General features: G+C 49.0%; 1 protein-coding gene across 1 annotated transcript; it reads right to left on the bottom strand.

Annotated features, from left to right (window-relative positions):
• Positions 1–1,048: 1,048 nt before the first annotated feature.
• Positions 1,049–13,243, bottom strand: LBH (LBH regulator of WNT signaling pathway). Its single transcript, XM_032683169.1, has 3 exons — positions 13,063–13,243; positions 12,145–12,247; positions 1,049–3,553 (listed from the first exon to the last, which is right to left on the bottom strand). Exons 1-3 carry the CDS (start codon positions 13,086–13,088, stop codon positions 3,353–3,355), a joined length of 330 nt encoding a protein of 109 aa, XP_032539060.1. The 5' UTR covers positions 13,089–13,243; the 3' UTR covers positions 1,049–3,352.
• Between the last annotated feature and the right edge of the window lie 10,518 nt (positions 13,244–23,761).

The following is a 23,761-nucleotide window of genomic DNA, read 5'->3' as shown; positions in this document are numbered from 1 at the left end:
GTTTCCATGGCGTAAATCATCCATGGGGGTTGAGCCCAATACAATTCATCTGTGAAGTATAGGGCTCACATTGACCATGCCCTCAGTTCAAGCATTAAATCTAATAGTCATTAGTGTATTTAAACCAGTTTCATGTAAACATAACACACTAGCCTCAAGCTGAGCTTGTTTGCATAGGTAAGATTAGAGTGTTACCTGCCAAATCACAGGAACTTCTATCCATGTATCTTAAATATATGGGTATTCCAGGGTGTTTGCTTCTTATCACATGGTTTTAGTGGAAAATTTAATCCCATTAAGTACACAATTTTAATTACTGAATCCTGGCGTGGTCAGATTTCTATACCCTGAGCACTGCCTTGGTGCCAAACAAGTTCAGAATCACATTCAAATGCCATTTCCTCCAGCAGCACCACAAACCATAGCACACAGCCATTAGTGTGCGACAAGATACAACCAAGTACTCAAGAAGAGTTGACCTCTAGACCTGCAATGGCCAAAGCAGACAGCCCTGGGCAGCTCAGCTGAGACCCCAACATCCCACAGCAAGGCAAGACTTACCTTTGTGCTTGTTGTTCAGGGCAGGGTAAGAGCATGCACAAGGAACATGACTAACAGCAGCTATGAATAGTTTCCACTCTCCATTACTTCATGCTCTGTAAGGTTAGGTAAGGGGGTAGATGTAGATTACAGATATAAATACAGATTTTTTTTTTTTTAAGGACCAAATAAGCTGGAGCAGCAGTTTGCTGCAGCCTTTCACACAGCAATAAGCAGTCACAGGAAGATGGAAGGCAAACATGCTGCCCCTCACTCTAAGTCGATCAGGTTTACAATGCCATAAGGCATGATCTGAGGGCAGCCACATGCATGAAACCAGCATCTCCAGGCTCACAGAAGAGCCTCAGCTGACAGACATGAGCCTCTTCAGATACTGGCATTAGCCTTGCAAGTCAACACACCTAAGCACATCTGAAACACAAGGACTGGCCATGACCTAGAATGTTAACCATCCCAACCCACTCTGGCAGTAAAAACAAAGCCAGTATGTTTGGAAAGCATTTTCAAACTTTATTTACAACTGTCACAGTGACAAAAATGTAGTTTGAAAAAAATGCTAGCTTCTCCCTGAGGCTCAAAAAAGAATTACAGAAATATAGAATGTATATCATACAACAGGAGGAGTTTTACTGGAGTGCTTTGTTCTTTAGATACGTTCAACAACAAATAGAAATATACACAATACTTCCAAAAAAAGGATGCAGACAGAAATATGCAAGTCTTTAGGGCAGACAGCAGGTCTGAAGTCCAAGGATTGCCATCTCACTGCTGCCCACATAGTAATAATATCTTTGATATACAGCTTTGACTTGGTGGTACAGATGGTAGAGACCAATAGAGAGTAACACTTAGAAATAAGACAACTGGCTGGTATGCAGGTGTACAAGCTCATTCCAGTAAGACAGCAAGACTAGAACAAGTGTTACAGATACAACAGCTGAATCCATCACTAGAGAAAATGGTATCACCACATCATGACCATTCAGTGATCAGCCATCCACCAAGATGGGCAGGGAGTGTGTATAACTGGGTCTGCGTGGCTGGACCAGAGACCAGCCACAGTGTAGGAACACTGAATTTCTCCTGCTTTGTGCTAACTCATCTCCAAACTCCGATCTGTCCAAAACAGTTACACAGAGCTGATAAATTATTGCCATTATGTTTAAACACAAGCAAGACAAGACTAAAACAATCCTGCCAATATGTTAAAAGCGGTTCCCAAACCCCACCAGCGTTTAACTACTCATGAGGTATTAAAAATACAAATACACACACGTCCAAATAGATTTTAAAAATGGAACGAGTTATAAGCAAAGGGGGGTGGCATTGGGATTATTATGGAAGTTTGGTTAAGGCCTTGACATTTTTTTCTCTTCCATGACCCCAGATTTGGTTTAGGTGGTAACTGTTCTTGTCCTATCCCAAGACCACTGGCTCCAGAGCTGGTCCCCAAAGATGCAAGATCATCCCTTTCCAGGAAAGCAGCAGGTTACCCTGTCTGGCAGCAGACTGGCCTTCTCCTCAAATGGAGGCAATGACTTCTCCTTGAGGCAGGATATGATGAAGAGGACACAACCACAGACTTCACAAGACAGTCTGCACTTCATTAAAAAACCATCAATGTTTCACCCTTGCTAAGAAGCAGAAACACATCTTGTCTCAGGACACCCAGACTAATCCTCTCCCAAGAGACCCCTCCTACAACCCCCACTGGTGATCCACACTAGATCTGGTGTTTTGTCTTTGGATGATCTCCGGGTCTGGCAGCCCCACAACACACCCCGCTACCAGCCTGTCCTGCACTGAGGAGGCCCTGCAGTGCAAAGTCAGAGGAGATCCCCCCAACCCCACCCCAACCCTCACAAGCCCATTGGCCAGCTAGTTAAGAGACATGAAACCCTACAACCTCAAGGACACCAAGGTAAGGAGGCATAAATCTCCACCTCCTTTGGGTGCCGTATGACATGAGACCAACCACAGCAGCCTCAGCAAACAGGAGAGAAAAATCTGAGGTGTTCAAACCTACATGAGCTCTTGCTGCAGACAGAAGCACCTTTAGCATCACCTCACACTAACCACCTGCAAGATAAACTAGGGCATCGCAGTAGAGATGACAAGCAGCAGCCTAACATTATCCTGCAAATACAGCTGTTCAGCATGTAAGAGTCTAAAGGCAAACAGGGGGAGTAAATAGCTTTGGGAAAAAAGTGGCTGGAAAACAGGCTCAACAGCGAGAGCAAGAAACCGAACTACTCTTATGGACGCTCATCTTACCCTAGGAGGTGCCAAACCGGGGAGAGCTACAGGCCCCTTGTCACTAGAGCATTTAGCCATGCTTCGCTATGGACACCCTTCCACCCCCAAAACACACAAAATGGAAGCTGTAAGAAAGGCAAATCTGAGATATTACGGCTCTGTTCTCATGCTTTTAGCCAGAGGCAGCTCCCAGCCAAACGCTGCCATCGCCAACTTTCCTCCCCCTCCCCGAGCTCCCCCCTCCAGCAGTCCTCGGGTGGTCACCCTCTGCCATGTGCTTGGAATTTCACTGCTGCCTCCGCCTCGGAAAAATACAGATAATGATCTTGAGAACAGCAAACATTTCTCTGTGTTACTTCCTTCCTTCCTCAGGAGGTCTGGTGACACCGAGGGCTTCAGTTCTCGATACAGAGAATACAAAAAAACTAAGATCTCGCAGGTGCAAAATTGAACTTGTCTTTTTAAAAAGACTTTCAAAAAAAGTGTGGCTCTTCCTTCAGAAGGGTGCAGTCCCTTGCCTTTCCTCAGATGCCATTTATTGCTCCTTGTTGTCCTTCTTTGCGTCTTCACAGTTTTCTTCCTCCTCTTCCTCGTCCTCCTCCTGCACGAGGAACTCTTCAGGCGGCCATCTCAGCTCACCGCTCTCCACATCGCCCTCCGTTGGCTCCACCACGATCGAGGGCAGACGGTCCTTCAGCTTACAGTAACGATCGAAGTCCGAGGGATCGGGGAAGATCTGAAAGAGCCAAGGAGCAGTCTGTGAGAGGGGCTGCATTCAAACAGTCTTAGCCAAAACCCAACTCAAGACACTCAGGTCCCCAGGGTAGACTAGTCTGGACACAGAGTCAACCATAGAGTGATGGGAATACTCTTGCACTTGTAAGTAACCTTTTCGAGTCGCCAGGTAATGGAAATGAGCACTGCCCAAGAGGCTTCCAAAGCACGCGCTTGCTTGGATAGTGCTCAGCAAATAGGTATCTGCCCTTTTGGATGTTTATCCAAACGCCCCACTCCCCCAGCCCTGCTTTTGCATTAATGCTCTCGAGTTTGCACACTGAGCTATCTTGATCAGAGAATCTGAGATCTCATTTCCTGCTGCTGGTCAAGCTGCACATGAGAACAGGCTTGTTCTCCAGGCTCTGCTGCTGGAAAGGAAGAGGCACACGGCAACCCACGGCCAGAGTGGTCCAGACCCTTGCAGCAAGGGTCTGTGTCTGGTATCGCTCCAGGGCCACAGTGCCAGCCTGAAACAGCAGCTCAGCTGCATTTTAGAGATAATTTTGGCAGCATTCTGCAGGCTACAGCTACCATACATCAGCAGTGAAACTCAGCAGGAAGACACACTCATTGTATGGAAGGGCTGGCTACTGGACCATATTTCTTCAGGAAAGAGGTACCTGTGACATAGCCAGCAGTTATGTATCGTATTTCTGATGCAAGGAATAGGAGGACTCCCTTCTCTCCAGCCTCTCAAGGTGCACAGACCACTACCTTATCCATCCCCTCCCATCCATAGCTTGCCATATGGATGCAAAAGCTCGTGCACTGCAGAAGCACCAAGGCCCATATTTGCTGGTAGTGCCACTGGGATGCACACTTTGATCCTACTAGGAATTGAGGTGAAATGTGGGTACAGGAAAGACTGCTGGTGAAGCGTTAGCAGAAGCTTTGCATGACTAGATTGCAATGTGAACAGAAAACGTGGTATTACTTATAGGTAACTTACTAGGGGAACAGCTACAAACTCCAGCTCTTCCAGAAGGGAACTGCTGGGTGACAAAAGCCACTTACCACATCAGATCTCCTCATAGGTAACCAGAGGATTAAACAATTACCACCTGTTATTTCAAACAATTTTATCAGAGTGCCCATTTCACATTACAGTTGCATTTAAACACCCCAAAGAAGATAATGACAAAATGCATTTTCCCCTTGAGGCTACAGACGGGGTGAGAACTCAGATGGCTGTACTTTTCTTTGAACACCGTCTGCATTCAAGAAAGTCACAAGAGCATCTTCGCAGGGAGCAACGCTGCCAGCCTCAGCCTCAGCTTGAGAGCGAGATCTGCTTTGATCTTTGTGGTTCCAGTTACAAAAGCAGGCTCCCCGTCCAGCAGCCCTGAGCATTAACCATGAAGCGTCATTCTCCTTGTGCCAATCACGTGGGTATCCACCACCTTGGGATGCCCTGGCCACAAAAAACTAAATAACATCCTATCAACTCGTTCTTTGACTTAGCAACTTCTAACTGCACCATTCTCTCCTTGGCAATATTCAGTCTTCTGCTATACAGCCTCATTTCTCCCTTGCACGCAAAGCTTTGTGGCAACCAGACTGCCAACCTGAGACAACCATAAGGCTGCTACTTAATGCAAAGTCAGGTGAGGTAACAGAAGGTAATGAACAAATCAGGGGCTGTTTGCACACATTCATCGGGTCCGGGGGACAGTGGTGCAAGAGTCCAGCTCCCACCTCAGCACCCACCACCCACATGCTCTTCAGGTGCACAAGAGCAGGTGAGGTCCTCGAACATGGTCACATCAGCCTGGGCACTGCAGTGTGAGCTACTTGCTATTAGTCACTCCTGGCACAAGTGAGACTAACTGTTCCTTGGAACTTTGTGGCTTCTGCTTAGGCAAACAAAGGCAGTTTCAGGCACACAGTGCATTACTGGAAGTACAGGCAGTGACTCCTAAGCATCAACTCATTATCTAAACTCAGGATAGGAAAAAAGTACCCTTGACATTACACGGTTTAGAAGGTTGCAATGGAAAAAAAAAGTGTGGTTCAGGAGGTTACATAAGCTGATAATATCATGAAAATAGCCTCCTATGTAAGAAAAATAGCAGTATAATAATTAAAGTAACCTTTGGCTGCTATTATTTTAAGCACATTAGGTCAAATTGGAGCAATTTCTTTGAAAATAGCCTGACAGATTTTTTTTCCAGAAACTAAGTAGTAGTCATTTCCTTACAAACAAATATCCGCAAAATGTGGTGTGCAGCTTTTTTAATAAAAAAACCTCCTAGCACAATCTTATCTCAAACAGCTGCAGGACAGGCCGAACCCAAGAAGGTCAGGATTTTTTCCACTAAGTCATGCTTTTTAATCGTTGAGGCAGCATGAAGGGAGATGTTGCAACTGCCCTTAGAAGGGGTGTGGACAGTCAATGGAAAAAGTACAGAAAGGCAGATTTCCTTCAATGTGACAGCCAGGGCAACAGCAGGCCAAGCACAGGGACCTGAGAAAAAAGGGCTGCAGATTAAGACTAATTGTACATCTGGGAAAGATAGGTGGAAAAGTTACTCCAACCGGCCTCCCCACTCACTCTTCATAAAAAAACATAGGGAAGCATCAGCTCTCTCCTGTCCCACTCCAGCAGTCTCATGCTACATTTGTTGGTTCCATATGCCTAATCTGGTCCCACTCCAGATTTAGACAATGGAAAGAAAAAAAACTCTCCAAATTTGCAGCAAGGTCCACGCTGGGAATACAGCAGCTCAGCTCTGACCTGGGAGCTCTGCACCCTCTGGCACAGGAGCCAGGACAGCAAAACCTGCCTTCAAGCCTTTCTAGTCACATTACTCAGCTCAGGTGCGTGGGAGGAAGACTCTGCACCTCCCCACCACCTAAAGAGCAAAACAGGCATGGGTTAGCTTCTCCCTCTCATTCATCACCTTGCACACAGCTGAGGCAGATGCCTTCCCTTGGCTGACCTGGTCACTTGGTGGGGGGGACAAGTGACAACCACCAACTGGTTGTGATGGCTGTCTAAAATCAAATTTAGCAGCAACTCAAAGGTATCTTCCTACCCTTCCCTTGCATGACACTGCATGAGGGGCTGCAACCACTTCTGCAGAGCCTCCCTCTGTAGCTGAGGCCCAACTCCTGGCCCATGGAGAGACCCATCCAACACCTCTAGAGCCCACAGAGGACATGTCTGTATCTTCTTACCCTACTCAACAAAGCTTCTCACTAACAGCAAGACTGGTTTTCACAGGCCCCTCCAGATTATGTTTGGGGAACTGCTCTCCTCAAGAACCAATCCAGATCACATACAAATTGACCAAACTCTTGCCTTGCAGCTAGAAAGGGCAGGAAAAAGCAGAACTTGAAACAAAACTTAAAATGATTTTAGGAAGATCATGTTTGCCTCTGTTTCAGATGATCTAGCTCTACTCTCCTTGAATGAAGTCTTGGCAACAAGAATGGAAAGTTTTCATTGCCCTGGGGAGGCTCAAACCCTTTCTCAGCATTCACAGGGATGGAGAAACACCAAAAGCAGGAGAGATGTCAGACAATTAAGAGGATTAGCTCAGCACTACCATAATCCAAGTGACACTTGTAAATTCAAAACAACTTCCACATGTGTACTCCATACCAACACCCATAGTTAAAATGCTTGTCTCCCCTCCCATGGGGCTGAAAACTATTTAAATTGTATTACAGGGAGACTAAGGCAATGAGATCTTTCCAAATTAAGTTACTGTTTTGGGGGAAAGCTTTGTTTCATTGCAGCAGAACTATACAAGACTGAGAAGTCTGTACTGGCAGACATACCACTTCAGGTACAGCATATACCCCGATGTACACATCACTCATCCTCCCAGTACTACAAAGCTGAATTTTGTGCCTCTTCAGCAGTGTCAAGCCAATATTCCAAATCCCAAACCATCATTTAAGCTTTTAAAACAAAACTTTACTGCCACTGAGAAGCATGACAAGCTCATTTCAGGAAATATTTAGGCCATCTTTCTGTGTCCTCTCTGGAGGACTTTTCCAGCTACAATACATACATTTACTCACACAGTAGTCATGACTCGAAACCGAGCTCCATCAAGTGTTCACACAGCAGCCCGTGACTCAGGTTGATGAACTATGATAATTCCTCAGCGACAGACATATTGCCCTATCTTGGGGGACGGTGTCAAGGAAACTTCATACATCTAATAATTTTCCAACAAAGTAACAAGGTATCAAAGGAGGGAGGAAAAAACACACACTGAGGTGTTCCGATTAGCTGCGGTCTTCAGGTTGGGTCTCAGTGGAACAGTTTTGTGCATAGCATAGCTGCAAACATGGTTAGTTTTGGATCTGTTTACCCCATATCCTGCTCCTGTCTTCATTCAAGGTCCCAGACCCTGGAATAAGACTGACTCAGCCTACCAGTCTTGTCTAGTAACCATGCTTGCTATGATCACCTTTTTGCAGCCCAGTCTCAAGACCTTCCCCAGCACCAAGCACCAGCTGTGATGCAGGACTTCCCCTGCACAAATCAAGGCTGCAGAGACATGAAGCACCTCACAAGAAAACAAGACAATTACAGAGGAAGTTCAATTTCCACTCAGCCATCAGCCCTAGGGTCAGCAATGCATTGGTCTCCCAGCTTAATTGGAGGGATCCAGCAGACAGCTCAAGCCCGTCAGCACTGACCACCACAGCTCCCTGGGAAAGTAAGTGCTTCCCCAGTGCTGGTGAAGAGGTGTTACACTCACCAAAAATGACTTCCATGACACCAAGCTTTTTCCATAGACCCTGGATGGAATGTTAAGCCTATTTACCCAGATTCAGCCACTCTGACGTGATTCACAGCTAGCTGTGGCTGTGATTAACCCAGACAGATCCCGGCATGATGCGATCATGACTTAAAGAGCTCAAGCTCCCCATGACAACCAAACCCCAGCTGATGGCATGCGGCAAGCTCAGCCTCCGCAGGCCAATTTCCTAAAAGGGAGCCTAAAGTCCCACAGGACCAGCGAGTCAGCCAGACAGACAGTCTGCAGTGAAGCAGCACACTCAACTCAGGACACTGAATTTGCTCAAAACACACACTTTGGGTATTAATGTATTTTCAGTTGTGCTCAGACCCCGCTCCACTTCCAAGAAGCAAGGCAGGATTCAGGTCAAGGCACTGTTTTGACAACAGCTCCACGAAATGATTAATTCAGCCTCAGTTTCAGTGGCATTGTTCGTGCTGCTGCGAGACGGCAGCAGAGGACAAGCTGGCAGAGTGCTGATGAGGCTCTTCAAAGAACGGGTATTTCTAGGGGCTGGAAAATAGCAAATGGTACATTAGCTCTGGCTAGCAGCAAAAAAGGCCTGGCTCGCTGGAGACTGCCAGGCAGGAAGTGCATGAAGCCCTCCATAGGCACATCTGTTTGTAGCAGGGGCATCTTGAGCCATCAGCTGCATTTCAACGAGTTTTTTGTTTAGTAAGTCCCTTGGGAATTATGGGACATCTATTAAAGATCCAGAAATAGCTCCTCACTGCAGGCACAAGACCCAGCATGACATCATCTCTTCAGTCACATCTTCTGTTTTGTCTATGCTGCCCTGTTCTGAGACTCATGCCCCAAATTCACCATTCACTTCTGCTCAGTCCCTTGCAATCTGTTGGCTCAACCATCTTCAGGGGGTTCAGAGAGCAGCTTTCTGTCACAAATACAGTTATGAGAGATGTCTTACAGAGAAAGATTTTGAAATTAGCACATAAGCTTACAAGCATTTTGTGTATTAACTGGAAAAAAGGCATTCCTACACTGAGAAAGCATGTTTTGCAAATGGAATTGTACAAGTTACTCAAGCCTGTGCAGGCAACTCAACACTGGTATTAGTTTTGCAGTCTGACTTTTCATACCATTGCTTAAAGAGCAGTAATGGCCAACCCAGCAAAGGCCAGAAAGCTTCACCAGTGAGGGGAGTGCACACCTTCAGCTGATGTCTAGGACTGACAGACAGTCCAGGGCATGAGCAGAGGCATGAGGGTGAAGCAAGCAGAAGGAAAAAAATCAACAACACAAGTTCACTTCATAACCAGCAAGACAGACAGGAGCCCTGAAGTTCAGTGAACCCCACAGGACAGAGGAATTGGATTGCTGAAGTTTATACTCAGGGTAGAGCTTGTTTACTCAGTTTACTTCCAAGTAAAGGCAAAAATACTATGAAACAGTACTCTTGGTAGGACAAGTCTGTCTGCAGCAGATATTGATGGGCTTTACAGTTCTAGCAAAGCTGCTGTACCACCTCCTCTGGTCCAGACAGTTTCATGTCTGCCTGTGGCAGAAGCAGCTCCCAGTCTCACAGCATCCTACAGACCAATTCCCAGGCAGTCCCTGCTCCACAGAGCCTGAAGGGGGCATTTTGAACCTCAGTTTGAGGTCATCTCTGTAGTAAAATAAATACAAGTTCTACTAAAGGAACAAGAGAAATTTTTGAAGCTAAAGCCTTGCCTCTCCCTAGTTCTGGTTACACTTTTCTATTTTCTGCCTCTTGTAGCCAGTCAAGGGCTGTTACACTGACACTGCAGATGAGTGGAGGAAGATGTTGCAGCTTAGAACAACAAGCCTCAGTGTAGGAGCAGTCATGCTCCATTAGCCCTGTCTGGTTTTAAGTTATTGCACTATAGTCCTCAGACTAGCATACAATTTTCCATGTACCAAACTCTCACCATCAGCAAGATGAAGCACAAAGCCTGAGGCAGAACAAAGAGTCCATGGTGCTATTGACATCAGATTTGCCCTTGCTGTTCTCACTTGAGTTTTCAACCCTTTAAGGATGCTTTCAACTTACCTTGACTTACACTGTGACATTCCCAGCCTAGCAGCCAGAGAAGGAAGGCTGGATCCTGCTCTCCAACCCTCTTTACACGAACCTGATTGGGAGGCAGACCTCATACACAGCCCACACACTCCTAGTGCCATAAAGATCTTCCATTTCAACACCTCAGCTCTTGGTGCCATCAGTGTGTTTCACAGCAAGGTGAAGTTCCCAGCTCTTGCTGGAATTTGATAAAAGTTATCTGTGACTAGACCACTAAAGAGAAGAGATCTAGGATGCAAGAACCCTGCATTGATATGAATAGTCAGCATTTATGACTCATCCACCTTCCAGTTCAGATGATCCACTCAAAACCAAACAGGCCTGTTCCCCAGTTGGCCCAAACAGACTTATCAAGGTCATTAGCACTTGGGGAAAAACCTTGCTGAAGCAATCATGAGAACAAGCAGGGCACCTAGATCTTGCCTCTCACTGGAAATTTGGATAGGTAAATAGAGGCCTTTGACATGACTGGGTTAAGCCTCTTCAAAAGGTGACCCATAAAGATGACCTAACATCCCACAGAGGTAAGTTTGGTTGCTTCAGGTTTACAACCTCTCTCATTCCTGTGCATTCCCACTGTAAAAGAGGAAAGAGGCTGCATGCTTCCCACTAACTCAAGCACTGAAGCACAGCACAGCTATAAACCAAACATCATGCACAATCCAGAGCCAGAATTCTGACTAAAAAAAGCAATGCATCCCCTTTTTCTTCATATATCTTTGCCTTCTGCTGGAGGCCTCAGCCATGGCCCAAAGTTCAGTTGATTTCATGCTTCAGTGAACTGCTGCTGCCTTGTAGCTCATTTTTCAGACATAAATATGCAAACATAGAGCAGCACACCTCATTTGGATGCACACTTAGAGCAACTGCCTCTGTGCAGGTTGTGTAACATCTGCAAAGGAGGAACCCTGCATCTGGATCTGCCGGTAAGAGTCACCCAATGCACAGACCAGGTGCAGGTCATCTGCAAGCATTCAGCATCTGTGTTAGATTTCATCAACAAGTCTCCTGGAAGTGTAGGAAACCACGGAACTAGTAGGCTAAGATGCATAACTTGCACTTTGATTAACTATAAGCTAGGAAATGAAAGGGATATTGAGGCTTGAGCTGGTTGAAGACCATCTCTTCACCCCAGCCATTGATCTAGAGGCTAACAGCTAACTACATTGTTCAGACCTTTCAGAATGAATGCAGCTCGTGCCCTCAGGTATTGATATCTCCAGTGACATTTCAAGGCTCGTTTAGGCTGTCTCTGGCCTTACTGTATCTTACAGAGGACTGTTAACCCTCTCAAATGGGCATGTCAGTCAGGAAAACCAAGAAACAGATCAAACAGATGTAGATGCCATATAAACAGCATCCTCCTGCTCTCAGCAGGTCAATTGTATGCTGTCTTACAAAGATCTCAAGAGTCCTCTCAGCCCAGTGAGTGGCATGAATCCTTCTTTAATCAATCTCCCTGTCTCCCAGAGACCCAGGAATGCTGAATGAGTGGGGGCTCAATCACTTCAAAAGCAACCAAGTCTTCTGCCAACCCGCTCTGATACCGAGTGATATTTTAGACAACCATCTCCTGCCAAGCAAACATTCCAGTCTGTTGACTAGTTCTCACTAGAGCAAGACCTACTATTAGGTCAGGCTATAGAAAGGTACATTAGACCAAATTTACAGTCCAGCCCAGGCAATTCCACACGGGATTAATGCCTCAGCAGTCAGCAAAGCACTTACCTGATACGACAGCCCATCCTTGCGGGGGCTTAGCCCGATCTCATCCATAGCTGGGGTGTTCATCATCACTTCAGTCATTTCAGCGGATCTCAGATAATCAGAGCTAGAAACAAAAGACAGCATTCCAGTGATCTGAGGGGCTCCGGGAGGACTGAGCAAGGTTCAAGCGGCATCGGGAAAGCGAAGCGAGCAGCAGAGGCTGTAGGCAGTCTATTTCTGGTCCCTTCCTTCCTGCCCCCCCTTGGAAGGCAGCGGAAAAAGCTCAGTACCTCGTAAGCCGGAGCTATATCCAATGCCCTGGGAGCACCTCCCTGACTCTCCCCACAGGAGCCCAGCTCAAGCACACCCGGGGAGGCTCCAGCGGCAGCGCTTCGCTTTTAACTCCGCTTCCTCCAGCTCTGCTCTCCGAGGGAGTGAAAGTAAAAAAACCGCAGTAAAGTGGAAGCGCTGGGGGTTTTGGTTTGGGGTTTTTTTTAATTAGTTTTTTTATATATAATTTTTTTTTTAATTGTTCGAGCCGGTGTGCTTTAGCTCCCGCTGACTTATTTTACAACCTCGGGGACTTCCACACCAGCGGAGAGAGCGGCGCCAATTCCAGCCCGGCTTTTACAGCCTTGATGGCGCTTCCAGTGCGAGAAAGTGAAGCGAACTCCCACAGTTCGCAGTTCCCCCTATTGCGGCTCATCCCGCTATCGGCCAGCTCGCACCGCCCGGCGTGTGCACCGCCGCCACCGGCCTTCTTCCCTCCGCTTTCCCTAAATCCCGCCCCAGGGCCCCACGTTGCATCGCCTCCTCCCGGGACAGGGGAGGCGGCCGAAGCCCCGGCAGACACGCAGCGGCTTCGCTTCAAGAGCCCCCCGGCCACAGCAGCAGAGCCGTCATCCCCCCGCCCGCCCCACGCGGGAGGTGCCCACTCACCAGGGCAGGGGGCACAGCACAGACATGAAGTCCCGGCGGAGGCAGCCCCGGGCGCGGGGTGGCGGGAGGGGCACCCAGGCACGGCACGGGCGCTGCAGGACAGTGCGGGATGAGGTGGGACGATGCGCGTCGCCGCCCGGCACTAACAGACCGCTGCCACAACTCCGCCGCCGCCGCTCTGAGCCCCACGCCCGCCGCCGCGACGCCTTAAATGGCCCCGGGGGGCGTGGCCCGGGCCCGGGCCCCGCCCACCCTCCTGACGTCAACTTTTTCATGAATGGCTTCGGCGCGCGCCGCCTGCGGGGGGAGGTGCGGGGGTGCGCGCGCCCTCCCGCGTCCCGCTGTCCCCGTGTCCTGGTGTCCCCGAGCCCCGAGTGGGTGACGGTGGAGACCCCGGCCCGGCCCGGTGAGGAGAGCAGAGGCGCGTTCCCGCTGTTTCAGCTCGGACCGAAGTGCGCTGCCGACCCCCCAGCACCGACACCACCCCGAGCATCACCCGCGCCGGGGCCAGGTCCTGGTCTAAGTCTCACCAAGGGGGTTCCAAATCCACCGCATTCATGGTGATGATGGCGAAGGGCCGGGGGCGCAGCCAGAGCTCTCCGGCACATGCCAGGGGAGCGGCAGCGGCCGCCCAGCCCCGGCCCTGCGCGCACCTTCCGTGCCCCACGCCTCCAGCTGGAGTAAAGGGAGCGAGCAGCTTCACGAGGCCGACCTATATTTAGGAAAACAGTGTGAATCAATGACTGCAAGGCACAGGAGGAGAGGGAGGCAAATCCGTTTGCTGCCAGGGAAGCGCAAAAGCACCGTGGGCAGCTGTAGGTGAAGCACATTTCCTGCCTTCCCCTCCCAACACAAAACTTCTGGAAGGCAAACCCCATCTTTGGGCCCCAGAACCCAAACCCAGCGTGTGCCCTGACTGTGTGCATCGATCTGCTGCTGGTGCTCATGCAGCCTCCTGAGAAACGGGCTGTACCCTGAGGCAGATACCTGCAGGACAGGGCACTTGGCCACAGGATGGGCCAGGCCCTGCAAGGCTGCTGAGAGATGCTCAGGGCTTTTGGGGACAGTTCTACCCTCTGTTTACTTTCCCACTGAGCAGTATCTTGCCACACACTGACAGGTGAAGTTTAGTGCAGGGACTATTTGCATTCCACCTGTTGCTCCATGCTGCTGCTCAGACTTTGCCAACAAAGTGGATAGCCAAGCACACAAACGCTTCTCTTGTTTCCTTCACATGCAGAACGTACAGCTGCTGCTGCGCTTCATACACGTGTCTGTACACAGACATACACACACTATTTGCCCCATTATTTAAGTGCTAAAAAGCACAAGTTCAGTGTTTCTGAAGGCAAAGCCCTGAGCTTCACTCAGCCACCCCCCAGACTGTGTATAGATGTGTACATACATACGTGCATGTGTTTCCTCAGACCGGATAATTTAATCTCCTTAAATTCATATTATATAATGTGAGTGTATGTGGGTGTTTCACATGAGGCTTCAGCCAAGCTGCTGCTTTGTGCCACATTAAAATGAATCACAAGGAGTTGATTGAGCCTCTGCAGATGAGTGGAAATTCAGGTGGGTGCAAGTGAGCTCCCTACAAAGGGTCACCAGCAACCTTCCACAAGGTTAAGGGGAGGGAGGCAGCAGGTTGGACTTGGTGCACGCAGTCCTTTTGCCTGCCTTGAGCCTCCTGATAATGGGGTTTGGAGCCAGAGAGGGGAGTAAGAAAATAGTCAAGTTTCCCAAGTTCTGGGGAAGCAGCTTCCCTGTGTTTTGCTGCCCTGTCCACAGGGACCCCGTCTCCCTGCCACATCCTCTGGGACACATAAACTCACATTTACTGTCTTTGCTGATTTCTGCACTAAGAGAACACAAAGACTTGACTTATAAAAGATGTTTTTGAAGCTGAACAGTCCAAGGCAGTGCCTGGTGGTACTGGGGCTGGGAGAAGGAGAGAGACAGGGCGCTGCTTCAGGCAGGTCTCTTAAAAATAGCTTTACAACCTGCCCCAAATGCCTTCAACTCCCACCATGTCCAGATGAAATGTGGGATGTGGATGGGGCCATAGCTCAATTCCCTTGGGTGTTTCATGAGAAGTAAGCCTGTGTGTCTCCCTCAGACATACACACACCTGCTGTGGATTTCCTGGTGTCGACTGTACAAAATAAAAGCCAATGAAAAACCCCCATGCCCCCAAGTCTCTCTTGCACCAGGCACACCAAGTTGTCTCTCCAAATGCCTTCCTACACTGAGCAGAGCCCGAGGTTCAAGGTTTTTCCCTCCTTGAAAAGCACATTCCTTTAAATACCTAATTTTTAGTACATCTGAATCCCTCAAGGAGACCAAGGAACGGGAGCAGGGCTCACTTTTCCATCCATCCATCCTCCATGGCTCCTGCAGCCACCACTGAGAAAAAGCAGCTCAGATCAACCCTTTGCCTGTGTCCTCTGGATGCCTGCCTTGCTATCCCAGCTGGCATGGGCAGATAGTTTCGAGTTTCTACCTAGATAACAGCCTTTTAGGGGGTGCTTGGGGGGATGACATCGAACAAAAATTCCTGGGTGTCTATGTGCTGAGTACACAGATTACTTCCCAGCAACTTGGTGAGAACATCGGCCCTGGCCCTGGCCAATTCCCATCGGGAGGCCTGGGGATCGGTGCTTTTATTGCTCACTTTGGCTCTAAGCCACTGGGAGATTTATTTGTGTGATTAACCATAAGCACGTTAATAGTCCTTTTGAAAGCAAAGGCACACCTCCTGTGATTTCCATCAACCGTGCTTGGCTGCTTCACTGGATCAGGGGTGGCTCAACCCCCCCCATCCCGACACGTGTAATGTTTAGTGGGTGAGGTGTGTACCAGGAACACTGCACCTTTGGCCATTCCTTGAGGCAAGTCTTGCTGGAGGTGTTCAGATATCCCAGGGATGGGAGGTGTTCTTCATGCAGGGGAGTTGTACTGTATACTGTGCCTCCTTCTGCTTTACTTGCCCCAGCCAAGTATGAAAAGCTGGGGCTACAGAGGCAGAGCAGGAGGGGCTGTTGTACCCACCTGCAGCTCCTACCTTGCTAAGAATGAGTTTTCCCTTGTAGATAAGCCTTTATATCAATGTATGGGCTTAAAGTGAGGCAGCCCCACTAACCTTTGAGCTGCTGAGCTGCCACCTTAGAAATCCACATGTCCAAGCAATCAGTTTTCATTACACCCCAGATCCTAAAATGCCAAATCCTCACTCCTCTCAGAGGGCAAGGCAAGAGGAGTTTCCTGCCATCTGTGACCCCACAACCATGGCACAGTACATGGGAGTAGAGAACAAAATGGGATCAGCTCAAAGTATTTTATTGCAAATGAGAATGAATCCCTGTGCTCTTTCTCTGCTTCCGTGATGGGAGCAAAATACAAGCACTTCAAGTTGGCATATTTTTTTTTCTTTTACTTTCAGTGAGTTCTAGTAAATGGAGCTCAGCCTGCCTTGATTTCCACTTCTTTTCTCATCTGAAGTGCTCGCCAGATCCCTGTTTCGGTGCTGTCTGTTTTTGCATTAAACACTTCAGACTAGCCAGTTACCTGCGGGCAGGAGCAGCAGCACTTGGGCTCTCAGCTGGGGTAAACTGCTTTCCAGGGCGCTGAGCTGATTGAAACCAGATGAGCCCTCATGCCTGTTTTATTGCCTTCAGTTAATTTTATAACTCTCTATAATATTTTGTTTTTCAGGACAGTATAAACTAACAGAGGACAAACAAGTGGTAACAGCCATTCACTCGCACGTTATGAATCAGCAGCAATCTAGCAGGAGCAGCATGATGGTGAAGGACAGAGCATCACTATCCCCACTGAAGACACTTGTGAATAAGCAGAGCCAAGGAGAAACAAAACTACTGGGCAGTCATTTCCCCTTGTTTTTCCCTAACCTGTAATGTAAGAGTTTTCATTGCATTTACCTCCAATATAAGTCACTACTCGTCTGGATTTAGATCCAGTGGCCACACGGGCTGACCACATGATAGCCAGCCATACTGGCATCCCAGCCCCTCTGCAGCTATGTGTGTTGCCACCTCCCTTATCCAAGGGGGTAAGTGAGGCTGCACGAGGCAAAGTGACCAGCAAAGGGTCACCCTTAGGGTCACCTCCATTTGGGAGCGGAGCTCGCTGGTTCTTGTCTCCTGGCCAGTGCTGTGAATCCTACGGGGAAAGTTTCCTGGTGAAAAAATAAACTCTTCCCACTTGGAATTTAGAAACAAAACCATGGAAACATTTCTCTCCATCATAACGTTTTGCAAAAAGTTATTTTAACAAATTTAAATTTGGGGCTTGACTTGACCGTCCAGTGCCCTTTGAAATAGTTGAATCCAGGCCATCGCCACAACCATATTAGAGCCAGGCCTCGAGCTCGGGCTCGCCTGACATCCCACCAGCACCTGAGACTTTAAAGCCCCCACTCCTCAGCTGAGAGGTGGTCAGCCTCTTCTGGGTACCTGCACACACTGGAGTGGCTGTGCAGCTTTCAGTAGCTTGGTTTCCTCTCCCATGTTTCACGGGCCCCTTGAAAATAGTTTGCATGCTCAGGGATGCTACAGACAAGTTGAAACCACTGCCATCTCCAGCCTGCCACCTTGGTGGCGCCGCCTGAGAATGTCCCATGTGCCTCTGCCCGGCAAAATCTTCCTAAAAGGCAGTGACTACAGCTCAAACAAACTCTGGGCTGTCCCTGTATGGCCCTACCTGTGCATGACCTGGCACAAACCCTCTCCTCTCCGTGCTTGTGGTGCATGATCTATTTATTTCCTTAGGAAAAAATAGGCTCTCACAGTGTCATTCTTTCCAGCCACTTTCCACATAGCATCACATTTCTCAGTGACTTTCAGATGGTGATTGAGAAGAAAAGACCAGTCAGTGTGCATGTGTTCATCTTGCTCTGTGTGCCTGGTTGTGAGGGGGATTGGGAATCAGAGAGAAAAAATGGGGTTTGTACCCTGTGTTGAAAAGCAAGAAGAATAGGTACAGCTGGCAGGGTAGAGGAGTTTGATCTTACAGACCTAGATGGGCTGTTAAGGGGCTAGGAATTGAATCTGCTTTTGCAAGGTTGCCTCTGGTTTTATTTTACACTGACCCCAGGAAGGAAGGGGCTGTGCTGGAGCCGAGTCTGCAGCCCTCTGGTGAAGCTGGCTTGGGGTGGCTCAGCAGGTTTCCATCCAGCTCTGCAGGCCCGATTCAGCAAAGCCCTTAAGCTTGTCCTGATAATTAAATTTGTGCTTAAGGACTTTTCTGAATAGGAGCCTTTCCTTTCATGGTGACAGGTGCTATAGGTAACAAACAGGAGAATGGAGGGGCCAGTGATAGAGAGGAGGAAAAGACGGAGGACATTTTACGTTTCTGTCTCAAGAAACCTAAAATATGATGACCCTCGTTTCTGCATTTTCTTCTCCGTTGCCAGACATAGCACACTCGTGAGCCCCATGTCCACCCTGGCCAGTGTTTCACCCAGTGCCTGGTCCTTGTTTCACCCAACCCTACCTGGGACATGTGCCCACATAGCCTGCAGGCTTTCCACGTATGTCTGTCACTCGGGGCTGTCTCCATGACTCTTCACTGGCCTACCCTCTCTTACCCACTGCTCCCACCAGAGGGGCAGAGTTTCAGAGCCATTTTGCAATAAGGTAAAGTCCACAAAGCAGCAGAGAATTGGCCTCAAAACCCCAGAGAAGGGGGTTTGATGGAATGCCCCTATGGCTTAGGTGTCTCACCAGCACCTCCTTCAGGTTCCTGCAAAAGGAGTTGTCCTCTCCATCAGTCTGCTGAATCCTGACAGCCCTCACAGGAGACCTACTCTGAAACAGCATGGATGAGCAGCAGAGCCCCATGTTCAGGGTAGGAGAATGTGTCCTTGCTGGACTGCTCTGGAGTTGTACCGATGACCCAGCATCCACAAGGAAGCCAGCAGGAGATGTGAGCTCTCAGTGTGGCTCCAGATCATGCCAATACAAAAGGACACATTAAGAACAAAGAGTGTCTGGGTTAATATTTATATTCTGTCAAAAGAACAGAAATGTCTTTTGGCTGAAGTCGGTGTAGGGAAGATATTTTCATTTAAAAAATTGAATCCTTTACTGAATCACTGCATTTCCCCTTTTCATTATGCTAGGGTTTTATTTATTAACAGGTTGTTTTGGTGGGTTTTTTTAAACAGGTATATTTTTTTTTTAAACATTGATATTTATTTCCCTTTTTTAATCTGTTCATCAGGTGAGTAGTTCCCTGAGAAGAGTTGACCCTAGAGGCAACACCAGCCCTTCCCAGTTTCTGGCACATCCCTTGCAAGCATCAAGGAGACAGTGGGAACCTGAGAAACACAGAGGAGAGTCTCCTGCCTAAGAGGGAATGAGGAAGCATGTAAATTCAAGCATGAAGAAGGCACCAAAACGCAGGAGCTGACTGGGGGAATGTATTGCTTTTGTAATATCTCATCTGCGCTGTTGTACTTCTTTGGCTCTGGTGTTGTAATTAAAGCTGTAACCACTGCTATCATAGCACAAAGCAGCTTTTACACCAGTAATACTATTTTTGCACAAAAAGAGGACTAACATTATCGATGTCAGGCACATCTGTCCAAACAGAACTGAGCCAATGCTCTAACTTTTTCTGCTCTAGTGCAGGTAAATCACTGTGTCCCCACCACAAAGCATGGGAGAGGCTGAACAGGTGGGTGCATGGCAGCCCCCAGGAGTTTCCCCAGCAGGGTTAGCTTTGTTAAGAAGTATTGAAAGGACCAAGGACAGAAAATCAATGCTGAAAGTTTAGTACTGAAGTTAGCAGGTTTGTTGCTCACCCAGCACTGAGCCCCAAGCTCCACTTCTTGTTGGAGAAAAGTCAGACTTAGGAAGAACTATGGCCACATAGCAGATGAGAGGCAGAGGGCAACTTGAACCAGGATGTGCTGGTTGATCTGGCTCCTCAAAGACATCCGGCTCCTCTGGGTTTGTGGTAGGTTCAGGCTCAGGGCACAAGAGAGAGAGGGATTCTGACCACACAGGTCTTGACAGTGCTTGTCTCCACACTCTCTCCTGCATGTGCACAGGTGTGCAAGAGCCAGCACAGTCCCATGTGGACATTCGCCTGTCCCATCCCCAACTAGACGAAAGTTTTTTCCTTGTACCTATTAAATAAAACCATGATGATCAGCATTGACCTTAACTCTGACCTAATAGGACCTACATCTGTCAAGGAGCAAGAAGTAATCCCATAGAATCCTCAGCTTCCTACTTAAGAGCAGAGGCTAGTTATCCTTTTGCCTTCTGCCCCAAGAGCTCGCTAAGATGAGGATCGATGCACTAATTGCTTCCTTGGGGACTCAAGGAATGAATACCTAAATTAGCTCAGCTCTGTAGTCCTGCACCTATTCAGCAGCAGCTTTTCCCTCCTTTTCCAAAGAGAGCAACCTGGCCCCAGCAGGGACTCATGTTCCCGCTCCCAGTGAGACATCTTGCTCCCTGCTTCATGACCCACTACCCAGAATAACCATGCAGCAGGATGGTTCCTCTTCCCCTCACCCACCACTACTGCCATGCCCAAAGCAGCAGGGAAAGGACCCTGGTCCCAGCTCATCACATCCCATAAAGTTACAGAAATGGAGGTGGGACACAGCCTTCACTACATAAGCCCTTCTCCCAGCAAGCCCCGCAGCAAGAGTCACTGCAGTTAATTTTGCATGACTCTGGGTTCTTCCCATGGTAGGAAGCAGCCCTATGACCACTGTCCTTTGGTAGCTTCATCATCTGGCCAACTCGAAGGGGAAGGGATGGACTTTATCTTAAATCTGTCGGTACTGTCGAAAAATTGTAGTCAGACAGCTCAGTCATGCCACTAAAGAAGAGATAAATTCTCTGCTCACCTACCTCTACCTCTATGGACTTCAGTGAAATTGTACCAGGGGAAAACCCACTCCCTTTGCCCCACCACTCCCAGTTGCTGAGGGTACCCAGTGTCCCCATTCCCACCCTGTGCCCATAAGTGGGAACGGCCCCCCCCCCCCACCTGCCACTGAAACCTGAGCACTGAAACTCCTGCAGAAAGCATATTAGGGGAAAATAGTCTCCAGAACTGCACTGAGGGCACGAGCTGATGCTCGTCCAGTTCTCCGAGTCATTCTGGACCGGCATCAAGAACGCTAGAGCTGCATCTGCAGCCCTGGGGATCAGGGAAAGCGGCTGGCTGCCGAGATCTGGGTACACGGCTCTCCGCCCCCTCCTCCTCCTCCTCCTCCTCCTCCTCCTCCTCCTCCGCGATGCCGCCTGCGCTCACGCCGTGTGCGGGACACGCTCTCTGCCGGGAGCGCACGGCCCTGCAGCATCCCCGCACCGCGGGCTCTGCGGGGAGCGGCCGCAGCCCGGCCCCGGTGGGTGCACGCCCCCGCCTGTGCTCGGTATGGGGCAGGCGGACGAATCACGCCGTATGCGGAGCTGCTCAGCATTTCGCAGCCGCGGAGCAAGCCTGCGTGCCGGATTTGTGGAGGGGACTCCCTTTTAGTAGGCAGAGGCACCAGAGGGTTTGTGGGTGGGAAGGTGTCTCCAAACACAGCCTCAGCCACCACCAGTTTAGTCTTGCAGTCGGGGTGTTTCTGCAATATGGAAAACTATCACCATGGCTCCCCCCTCTCCAAAAGAGCATTTGACAGCCAAGGAAGCAGTCGCTACTGATTCTGCAAGTGGCACTCATCCCACAAACAGCCTCTCAAAATGCTCTAGGGACCCTGCGCATGAGCATCGCCAACGCTTCCATGATGCAGCCATCCCTGCAGCCACCCTGGCCATGTCAGCCAGGCTCTGTAGCAGTTTGACAGACGTGGGGAAGGAAGAAGATGGCCTTCTCCACTTGAAATTAAAGGCTACAGGAGCAGGCAAGAGATCTAGCAGCCCCCTCTGCCAGGGCTGAACAAGGTGGCTAGAGCTGGCATCAGGTGGCCAATGTCCATGGAACTTCAGAGCATCTTGGTTTGTATGAAGGAGGAATCATCCTCACCTCACTGTGGACCACAGGGTCTCACCACCACAGGACACATGGAGGTCAACTCTGCTCGCAGATGGAGCCAGTAGATTCCCTGGAGTCTGTAGGACACAGTAAAAACCTGCAGCTCAGCTGCAGTGCTGGGGAGCAAGGGATGGGATAGAGGCCTGACCAGGGAAAGCAGTACCAGCTACTGCACCACACCAAAACCAGCACCTCACTTGAAACATGGTGTTCCCCAACTGGCCAAAACCATGCTGGGCTTGCAAGGTGGGTCTGGCTGGCTGCACACAGAGCTGCAGAGGAGTCAGGCCCCATGTTTGTGTCTGCAAGGAAGCTCATCTGCTTTATCAGTGCTGGTGTTGGCCCAGCCTCGCTAGTGCCTGGGTCTTGAGAGCTATCAGCCTCACCATCCTGAGCGTGTGCCTGATGCAGGTCCTTGCAGAGATAACCCGGCTCTGTGTCAGTGGGTGTTCCTGGAGCCAATGCTCCCAAGCCCCACAATATGCTTTGCTTCCTGGGGGCAGCCCTTGGACCAGCAGAGAGATCCATCCTTAGGGAGATGGGAAGGAGAATGGTACAGCAGTGGGGCTGGCCAAGTCTTGCTGTGAGCTGCTTCAATAGAAAATCAATCACTCATGCTCCACCTAAAGGTCTCTGATTTAATCCTGGGGGGACCAACAATGGGGGATCCAAGATAAACAACATCTGTGCATTCACAAATAGGAAATGGAGTTGCTTTCATGTCCTGAGCCTGTTGATTAACTGGGTTGTTGTTTGGCTTGGCGCTGGATGCTCAGTGACTCGGAAAGAAGGTAACTAAAAGGGATCGTTTGGTTACACTCCCTAAATTCGAGTATCTTTAAATAGTGTGTGGGTTTGCATTTTGCCTGCAGAAGACTGATGGGAAAAGGTAGCAGAAGAGTGCAGATGGCTATCAGAAAGGAACCTGTGTTTAGTCTGCTTGTGCCAGATGGGAATGGAAAGTTCGCTCCCCTGCCAAGTGTTTAAAAGAGGAAATAGGATGTGATATTCTGCCTCCCACTCCTTTCTCTCCCCTGAAACCAGCCCACTGCTCTACTTCCATTTGTTGTAAAAAGGGGAAAAAAAAAAGCAGAAAAGCAGCTTGGCCCATGTAAAGCCTTGGAGACAGTTAGAGACACACCTTGTTCCTTTTTAATGTGTTTATTATGTGGAGACGGATGGAACAGTATATTTTTATATGCAGCTGGGTCCAGCACTGCACAGCACCTGTCTTTCAGTCGCTCATATTCATCTGTGTCAGAGAAACAAGACTGCAAAGCCCCCAAACCACCCTCTGCTGTCATATCCTTACCTCTAGCAAGGAGGAGGTGAACCTCTACCACAGCTCAAGATTCATGTCAGACACCTTGGCTGACAAAGCTACCCGTGAGATGAACCAAAACTTCTTGCCTGAAAAACCCATGAGTTCCCCTGGTTAATAAATCCAGGTCTGCCCTGAAATGTGACTGCCAGGGAACTTGTGGAGGTGGGGGAGGCTGAAATCTTGTGGAGCTGGGGCTGGATTAAGGCATTGCTTTAGGGAGTCCCAGAGGTTGACCCAACATTGCCCTCTTGGCATGAGTGCTGTAGCAGCCTTGGTGATGTGGTGCATCAGTAGACCCTCAGGTTAATTGTGGAAGTATCTCACGGATGTGGATGATGTTGCTAACAG

The sequence above is a fragment of the Chiroxiphia lanceolata genome, chromosome 3 (assembly GCF_009829145.1).
Source record: "Chiroxiphia lanceolata isolate bChiLan1 chromosome 3, bChiLan1.pri, whole genome shotgun sequence".
In the NCBI taxonomy this organism is placed as follows: Eukaryota; Metazoa; Chordata; class Aves; order Passeriformes; family Pipridae; genus Chiroxiphia; species Chiroxiphia lanceolata.
This window is presented reverse-complemented; position numbering and strand designations above follow the sequence as displayed.